This window comes from Erpetoichthys calabaricus, chromosome 16, assembly GCF_900747795.2.
Source record: "Erpetoichthys calabaricus chromosome 16, fErpCal1.3, whole genome shotgun sequence".
In the NCBI taxonomy this organism is placed as follows: domain Eukaryota; kingdom Metazoa; phylum Chordata; class Cladistia; order Polypteriformes; family Polypteridae; genus Erpetoichthys; species Erpetoichthys calabaricus.
The window spans coordinates 26,566,779-26,576,628 of record NC_041409.2 but is presented as its reverse complement, the minus strand read 5'-3'; the positions used below and the strand labels follow the sequence as shown (position 1 = coordinate 26,576,628).

Below are 9,850 nucleotides of genomic sequence, written 5' to 3'. Positions count from 1 at the left end.
ACATGACATTCTCCAATGCACGGTCACAGCGGGCTGGATGAAGCATCGCCATATCCAGCCATTCTTCTTCTGATTGTGTATTTAGCTGATACCTTTATCCAAGGGTTTATTTCTTATTATTTCTTATTTGACTGACACCTTTACCCATGGCAATATACAGCCTTTGGGATACAATTGGTTGCATTTTTTTGTTGTTTTTCCAGTTGGAGCAAACACAGGTGAAGTAACTTGCTTATGGCAGCAAGATTTAATAATAATAATTCTTTGCACTTACAATATATAGCACTTTTCTCACTACTCAAAGAGCTCAGCAATTGCAGGTTAAGGGAATTGCTCAAAGGTCCAACAGAGCAGAGTCTCTTTTGGCATTTACGGGATTCGAACCAGCAACCTTCCGATTGTCAGTGCAGATCCCTAGCCTAAGAGCCACCACTCCGCCACTAAGCCCACAGCCTCAGTGTCTGACGTCCAAAACCTTAATCACTATGCCACACTGCATGCTCTCTATTCTGGCAGGTAACTTACAAGATCAAAATGCATTACAGTTGTTTATGGATTTTCCTACAATTGAAGTACAGGTAGCGTGAGTGACTTGCTTAGCATGACAGAGAAAAGCAGAGATAGGAAGAGAACCAGCAACCTTGTGGTTGAAGTCCAGAGCCTAGCCGCTACATAGGTATATGAGAATGTGCACATTGTGGTCATCTGAGATAATACTGGATTGATGACAATGATAAAGTTTGGGGTGCCAGCCTGGCTGTCCCCGTTTACTTCAAGAACGAAAAGAAAACTGCGCACAATGGCATGATTACAAAAAAAAATGTCACCCTCTGGCGGTCTTAACAGAAAAGTGCTGCCTATGAAGGCTTTTCATTATGACTTGAAGGAACTCCGTCTCTTCAGCTCTCGTGCCAACAAGTGACGTCTCCTTTGGTGCTCTCACTGGGTGGTCTCTCCATACTGTGGAGACAAAGGAAGACGAACAGTTAGAGGCAGCACCCAGTCTCCGCTCACAGTTGTGTTACATACCGGCGAGGAACCTGGAAGATGATCTTCTGATGCCTATGCGTGACAACATACATACTGAGACTCCTGGATTTTTTAGTGTCAAATCTTTATTCTCCTGCTGACAGAAAACATATAAGAAATAGACTTCAAACTTGAAACAGACTCTTCAGAGTACAATGAGAAGAAGAAGCAGAGTTTGAGGAGACCTCACTTGTCTTTTATAATCACTGTGACATCTCGAAATCCTGCACCTTTCAAGTCAGGTCCTGTAACAGACCCATAATACATACATGTGCATATTGCATTTGTTAGATTCTGTTAAATTATTTTTAAATATATCATTTTAACTGTATTGTGTTTGGAAGTAAGTTCAATGTCTTTGTATGCCAATAAGAAGTCCTCGATATAACAATATTGAATACCAAATTCAATTACAGTCATCCATCATTATCTGATTCTAATCTGTTTCTTAAAATGGGTTGGAACAAATTGGATATTGAAAAAGTATTTACGATTATTGTAAATAGGAAAACAATTATAATGTGTTTCCATTCCATCAGAAAACTCCCAACCAAATTTCCCTAAATATCGTTAAAACACTCTTAAACGTCTGTAGTACAGTTCATTCATCAGTTAACTAAATAAACTGTTATTGAGGTCATTAATTGTGATATTAGCTTACATTTTGCATATGAGACTGAAACCAGTTCTTAAATGCTTGAGTGGATGGAAAGTTCACCTGCCAGGCCGACCACCACTGTGGACTTATCTCACAACAAAATGTAATTATGCAATGTATATACTGTACAAACAACACAATTGTGCTATCTTTTCAATTGCTACAACACCGTTTTTAGAACTATTTCTCAAGAGCAGCTACTGCACAAGTAAGTCACAGCGAAGTGAACAAAGGCACAGGACTAGCAGCAGGGTCAGCTCAGACCATGCAGGTGCCAACAACAGCACTCGGAGTTACACAAGCACACTTTCACCATGTGACGTTCAAATCTGTCAGAGGAAATGTGCCTTAGAGAGACATTACGGTCCGGGTGGCAGATTTGTTGTTAGAAAAACAAAGGGCCATTTTAGTCAAAAATCAAATAAGAAAACATGGGATTAATAATAAATTAATTAATTATTGGTTAATTAATAAGCAAATAATTTTATTCATATTTAATTCTTAATATCTTAAAGGATACGTTCTATATTTTTCAAAAGTTATTTCCTCATAATCATGGTATATATTAATGTACCACATGAAATTGTATTCTAATGTGAAGCATATTGTATGAATTTAAAAAAATAATTGGGCTGCTCTGTTTTATAATATTGGTTCCTGCCTTGTGCCCTGTGTTGGTTGGGATTGGCTCCAGCAGACCCCCCGTGACCCTGTGTTCAGATTCAGCGGGTTGGAAAATGGATGGATGGATGTTTTATAATACAGGCTGATGGGAGCTAATATGAAAAAAGCCTTTAAACTTACAAAATACAAACATTTTTCAAGCAAAAATGTTATTAAGTATTGAGATTGTACACTTATTGCAAAACAGTGTATCTATGTTGCTTTAAAAAGAAAATAAGACAAAAGCAAAATAATTTTTGAGGGTTCAGCTGTGCTCTTTACTTTATGGTTCATCTTCGTCTGTGGCAACCTTTCAGCAACAAAGGCGTAGATTCAACCTTGGAAAGTTACTGTTACTGACATTGAATGTTGACACCAGATATCTCTGTTCTGTAAATAAATAAGTGATAATAACAGAAAATGTCACACGATCACTCACATTCTTTCACTATACAGAAGCATATTTCATCATTTAGCAAGGATATTGCCTGCTGCCGCCATTATCATTGTGTACCGCAAGAGAAATATTGACCATGTGCGCAGCATGCAACTAAGTGACAAGAACCGAACAGACGTTATAGGCATACATTTAGTTTTAATCAGAGTGCAGTAGTTTAATACGGATGTTTTAGCACATGCAGAGTGATAGTGCAGTGCTGTCATTCCTGCCTCACAGTACTACTTAATGGTTGAATTGTATCAGTGTGGGTCAAACACATTATTATTCACAGTCCTTTTATTATCATATAATCAGGAAAAGCGATTCATTGCGTATAAAAAAATTTTGATAACTAGTTTGTGGCACTTCATTCTGTTTGTTGTGGTTGGACTTTGTCACACACTCTGCCTTTTTCATTTTCTGAGTATTTTGTTTTTTTATCATTCATGCACAAAGCATGCCATGGGAAGTACGACAAGCAGATGGCTTGGCTCTATCAAAGACTTAAGACTTTGTAACACTAGCTTGTACTATACCATTGCTTAACCCGACACACAGACACAGACACTGACAACACATTTTAAAAGCAGCAAGAAGTTGTTAATTTCTTTTCTTTAAATAAATAGTCCCAAAGCACCTCCACCACAATAAACAAATAAACACAATAATATTTAATTCTTGAAATCTCTCCTCCACACCTCCCAGCAAGCTCTGTCCTCTACCTCCCAACTCTGGGCTCACCTGCTGAGTCTCCAACAGTCCTTTAAATAGTCCTTGACCCGGAAGTGCTTCTACTCTTCCATCCATGTAACTTGACAGCACTTCCGGGTCTTTAAATTCTTTAATCAGCACGGAAGTACTTCTGGGCTCCCGTCCTCATGATTTGGTAGTACTTCCTCCTGGCAGCACCCACGGTACCCAACAGGGCTGAGAAACCGGAACTCCAAGTCCCAAGATGCCTTGCAGGAATCTGGGGCACCGTTACCCTCCAGGGGAGCTGCCATCTAGCATTTTGGAGAAAGCAGTGTCCTGGAAAAACTGCCTTCCCCTATCCTTCCATTTTAAGGTTGTTCCAGCTAGGTTGAGCTGCTGGCCGTCTCTTACAACTTTTATTAAGAGTATGTGAATTTCCCCTTGGGATTAATAAAGTATCTATCTATCTATCTATCTATCTATCTATCTATCTATCTATCTATCTATCTATCTATCTATCTATCTATCTATCTATCTATCTATCTATCTATCTATCTATCTATCTATCTAATATAATATTTAATGCTTTTTTATTTATAAAAATCAATGCAGTGTAACCAGTTCAGTTCAGATTTATGCTTATGAGTATAAAGTACAATGAAACTTTTACATACAGTGGTGTGAAAAACTATTTGCCCCCTTCCTGATTTCTTATTCTTTTGCATGTTTGTCACACAAAATGTTTCTGATCATCAAACACATTTAACCATTAGTCAAATATAACACAAGTAAACACAAAATGCAGTTTTTAAATGATGGTTTTTATTATTTAGGGAGAAAAAAAATCCAAACCTACATGGCCCTGTGTGAAAAAGTAATTGCCCCCTTGTTAAAAAAATAACCTAACTGTGGTGTATCACACCTGAGTTCAATTTCCGTAGCCACCCCCAGGCCTGATTACTGCCACACTTGTTTCAATCAAGAAATCACTTAAATAGGAGCTGCCTGACACAGAGAAGTAGACCAAAAGCACCTCAAAAGCTAGACATCATGCCAAGATCCAAAGAAATTCAGGAACAAATGAGAACAGAAGTAATTGAGATCTATCAGTCTGGTAAAGGTTATAAAGCCATTTCTAAAGCTTTGGGACTCCAGCGAACCACAGTGAGAGCCATTATCCACAAATGGCAAAAACATGGAACAGTGGTGAACCTTCCCAGGAGTGGCCGGCCGACCAAAATTACCCCAAGAGCGCAGAGACGACTCATCCGAGAGGTCACAAAAGACCCCAGGACAACGTCTAAAGAACTGCAGGCCTCACTTGCCTCAATTAAGGTCAGTGTTCACGACTCCACCATAAGAAAGAGACTGGGCAAAAACGGCCTGCATGGCAGATTTCCAAGACGCAAACCACTGTTAAGCAAAAAGAACATTAGGGCTCGTCTCAATTTTGCTAAGAAACATCTCAATGATTGCCAAGACTTTTGGGAAAATACCTTGTGGACTGATGAGACAAAAGTTGAATTTTTTGGAAGGCAAATGTCCCGTTACATCTGGCGTAAAAGGAACACAGCATTTCAGAAAAAGAACATCATACCAACAGTAAAATATGGTGGTGGTAGTGTGATGGTCTGGGGTTGTTTTGCTGCTTCAGGACCTGGAAGGCTTGCTGTGATAGATGGAACCATGAATTCTACTGTCTACCAAAAAATCCTGAAGGAAAATGTCTGGCCATCTGTTCGTCAACTCAAGCTGAAGCGATCTTGGGTGCTGCAACAGGACAATGACCCAAAACACACCAGCAAATCCACCTCTGAATGGCTGAAGAAAAACAAAATGAAGACTTTGGAGTGGCCTAGTCAAAGTCCTGACCTGAATCCAATTGAGATGCTATGGCATGACCTTAAAAAGGCGGTTCATGCTAGAAAACCCTCAAATTAAAGCTGAATTACAACAATTTTTCAAAGATGAGTGGGCCAAAATTCCTCCAGAGCGCTGTAAAAGACTCATTGCAAGTTATCGCAAACGCTTGATTGCAGTTATTGCTGCTAAGGGTGGCCCAACCAGTTATTAGGTTCAGGGGGCAATTACTTTTTCACACAGGACCATGTAGGTTTGGATTTTTTTTTCTCCCTAAATAATAAAAACCACCATTTACAAACTGCATTTTGTGTTTACTTGTGTTATATTTGACTAATGGTTAAATGTGTTTGATGATCAGAAACATTTTGTGTGACAAACATGCAAAAGAATAAGAAATCAGGAAGGGGGCAAATAGTTTTTCACACCACTGTATGCCCTTCACCACAGAGTGAATCTCTCTCTGTAGGCTATATAAAATAACAGCACAGTATGTAATATGAAAAAAGTAGGCGCCATTTAGGGAAAATATGATTTGAGTGCACAGCTGTCTGTTGTTACAAGCCATGGCAGAACATAACTGCTGAAGAAGCAGAATTGCACAAGTAAAAGTATAATAATGAGCAGAATATAGTTTGGCGAAAGGGGGTAGGGGTGGTGGTTTATGCAACATAACCCAAAGTGCCTGCTGCAAGCAGATAAGACAGTGAGAAATCGTTCAGATCAAATTATATTTGTCAAATGCAGTTATGCACAGAGTGCAAATTGTAGTGGAATGCTTAGTTACAAAAGTTACAGAAAATCAAAAACAAAATAAATATTATAAATAAAATGCATACGAATAAATAGTTAAAGGGGGCAGTAAAATGGTAAGACTTGCTCAGCTATGTCACAGGTTAACATTAAATGCATTAACATTTGAATAAAGCAGGCCCAGCTTGTTGTGCCCAGAAACAGAACCTGCTAATAGAAGTTTGTTCATTCTGATGTTCCTCTGGTTGAATTCACCAGCATTGGGTTTCAATGATTCATCATTACAGTGTTGGTAACAGAGTGAATCATATCTGTTGCTAACTTAATAAACATCCTAAATATCCTTTTTGAATTCTTTTTGCTGCCTTCTCAGTTTCTGCCATCACTTCAACTTTAGTTTCATCTGCAAATTTCACAACTTTACTAACTGTATATATTCATGTAAAGAAACATTATTTTTGTATTATTATACTGGATTCAAAGTCATTAATTAAATGATAAAACATAACAGACCAAGGACAGACCACTGAGAGACTTTCTACTGATGACTTCACCCCACGTCGAGCATTCGCCTCTTGTCCGTACTCTTTGTGTCCTGCTGGTTATCCAACGTGAGATCCAGTATTTTAGGTTAACTGAATATGGCTGACTTGGAGGAGCACAATCTACATATGGGAACCTGCCTAGTCTGATTTGCCTGAGCTTGAAACAAATACCAAAAAATAAATGAGGTATCTGATCTTTGTATTTGTTACCAGATTATTCATTTAACGTGACCCTGGAATGGCTCTTTTCATTGCTGTAGCCCCAGTACAAACTGCTTTGAGCACAGAATACTCAAGTGTTTACTTAATTAAGGATATTAAAATGTGTTGTTCATCTTATACATTTTTTGAAAAGAAACGGCAAAAATTGTAGTTACTTTCAAAAACAATGACAGGGCATGTCATTTATAAACTGACATGGGCCAGAACCTACACAAAAAACAAATTGAACCAGGGAGAAAAAGCAAACATTTATACAGTATATGCCAGGTGAACAAATATCATAGTATGCAGTTTGATTTCTGGATATTAGTTATCCAGAAATATAAAAATGAATAAATAAAGGAATTAGGGATTGTAAAGGATGCTAATATCAGTCGAAGAAATATGTGGCCAGGCAGCTGGTGAGAGTGCAGACCTGAACAAGGTAATTATTGACTGTTATACCTCCTCAGGAGACCGCCACCATATTAAAACACAAACAAGAGCCTGAAGTGGAGCATGCCAGCTGGCAGTGCATTCAGATAAAGACCAATCACACTGAGGTTTCTCCTTTTTAATTTAAGCATTTTTTTAATTTAGGAGGATGATTATTCTCACAATGCCCTATTGTGCTCTTCTATGACTGCATATGGTCATTGTAATGCCACGGGCGCTGCATGAGCTCAGATGGCACCCATCAAGTCTTGAAAAATGTAAATCTGGGTGTTTCAGGTTTGTTTCACAGTTTTTGCTTTTATTTGAACTCTAGAAATTTTTATTTTCAGCAACGCCACAGGGTCCATCCTGATCTATGCCTGACGCTGAGGCTGCATGGCACCCCCCCTTCTATTATGCAATATCCCAACACAAAAGAAAAAAAAGCTGGCCTGAGCGGGTCCATTCGGACATTAAAACAAACATGACTTTATTAGCTCTGTTGTGGATACCAGCTGATCCTTTCCCGGGGTCCTGTCATAGTGATGTCTTCATCTCTAACCGGAGCAGACGCCAGCTCCTGGCAGCCACTAGAGGTGACAACAAATCCAATTAGCTCCTCTCCATGGCGCCCGCACAGGCAGGGACAGCATGACAGAGAAAGAGGCTGCAGTCTTCCCCGCAGCAGGGTACATCTTCTGCCTCCCATTCTCTCCAGCTGGAAGGACTAGGAAGCCGATTGTACTTCAGAGTGGCTAAACACTGGTTACAAACTAGTCAAAGGTGTATATCCCCAAAAGGGAAAGAAAAACAAGTATCACTATAATGGCCTTCTGTTGAAAGGTGACAGTGCTAATTCACAACACTGCATTATCACATGGGATGTGCTCCTCTGAGCTGTTAGGTTCTGTTAGCACAGCTTGCCCTTGTTATTGCAAAAATTGCATGCGCATAAATTTATAACGGCAAAATTGAGAGAAATAAAAAAAAAAACAAACTAGAAAATAATGCAAAACAATCCAGGAAGTCAATATATAAATTGTAAAGCTTCAGCATGGATACAAGTAATTATCTGAGTCTACTAATATCGGGCAATCCCAGCAAACATCTATTATGAATAATGTCTCCTCTTTACAATGTCATTCAGGAAACTAAGTTCAAAACTCACGCACTCGAGAACAGAAGCATGGGTTTTATTTTACTGTTACTAAATGTGAAGAATTGCCATATATATTTAATAGAAAACTCTTTTGGAGTTTATTACTATTGCAAATGCCCAACTGTTTGCAATTACTGATTTTTCGATGATAAAAGTAAACGAAGATTCGCCTTTAGATTTTTCATAATATTGAAAGCAATCCATTTCCTGACTTTCTAATATGCTAATCCATTTTAGGGTTGGAAACAATCCCAGGATAACTTAGCACGACCATGTCCTGGATGAAATAGTTGACCGTTACAGGGCTTACTCACTTACACTATTTTTCAGTCACGCTTCATATAACGCATATCTTTGGGATGTGGGTGGAAAACTGGAGTACCCAGAGAGAAGCCAACATAGATCGTGGGAGAATGTAAAAAACCTCACATCGATAGCGAGCGGGCTGGAATAAGAACCGAGTTTCATGGAGGTGTGAGGCAGCAGTGCTAACCACCATGCTGTCCGTTACAAACAACAATACGTTGTATTATTTTAGTTCCTATCACAACTCAAGGCTGTGGTGGGCTGGCGCCCTACCCGGGATTTGTCCCTTCTTTGCGTCCTGTGTTGGCTGGGATTGGCTCCAGCAGACCCCTGTGACCCTGTGTTAGGATATAGTGGGTTGGAAATGACTGACTGACTGACAGAACTCAAGGTCACCAAATAAGAAAGTAAAGGGGGAAACACCAGAAAGTAGTAGACGCAAGTAGAAGTGTGCCATTCCGACCTGAGTGCAGAGGCCATGAAAGATGTTATAATTGGAGTAGATCAGCCATTTATGGTGTACTGTATATACAGTCATATGAAAAAGTTTGGGAACCCCTCTCAGCCTGCATAATAATTTTCTCTACTTTCAACAAAAAAGATAACAGTGGTATGTCTTTCATTTCCTAGGAACATCTGAGTACTGCGGTGTTTCACGAACAAAGATTTTTATTGAAGCAGTATTTAGTTGTATGAAATTAAATCAAATGTGAAAAACTGGCTGTGCACAAATGTGGGTCCCCTTGTCATTGTGCTGATTTGAATGCCTGTGACTGCTCAATGCTGATTACTTGGTGTGATGAGCTCGTTAAGCCTTGAACTTCATAGACAGGTGTGTCCAATCATGAGATATAAAGGGATTTAAAGTGGTCAATTGCAAGTTGTGCTTCCTTCCCTTTGACTCTCCTCTGAAGAGTGACAGCATGGGATCCTCAAAGCAACTCTCCAAAGATCTAAAAAAAAAGATTGTTCAGTCTCCTGGTTTAGGGGAAGGCTACAAAAAGCCATCTCAGAGGTTTAAACTGCCAGTTTCAACTGTAAGGAATGGAATCAAGAAATGGAAGGCCACAGGCACAGTTGCTGTTAAACCCAGCAGGTCTGGCAGGCCA

The 9,850-nt window shown here is 39.2% G+C and overlaps 1 protein-coding gene across 1 annotated transcript in view; it reads right to left on the bottom strand.

The window, feature by feature from the left end:
• Positions 1-939: 939 nt before the first annotated feature.
• si:dkey-288a3.2 (protein phosphatase 1 regulatory subunit 37) overlaps positions 940-9,850 on the bottom strand; it is a 157,897-nt gene continuing 148,986 nt past the window's right edge. The window contains exon 11 of the mRNA XM_051920019.1: positions 940-960. Coding sequence (XP_051775979.1) covers positions 940-960 — 21 coding nt within the window. The remainder of the gene's footprint in view (positions 961-9,850) is intronic.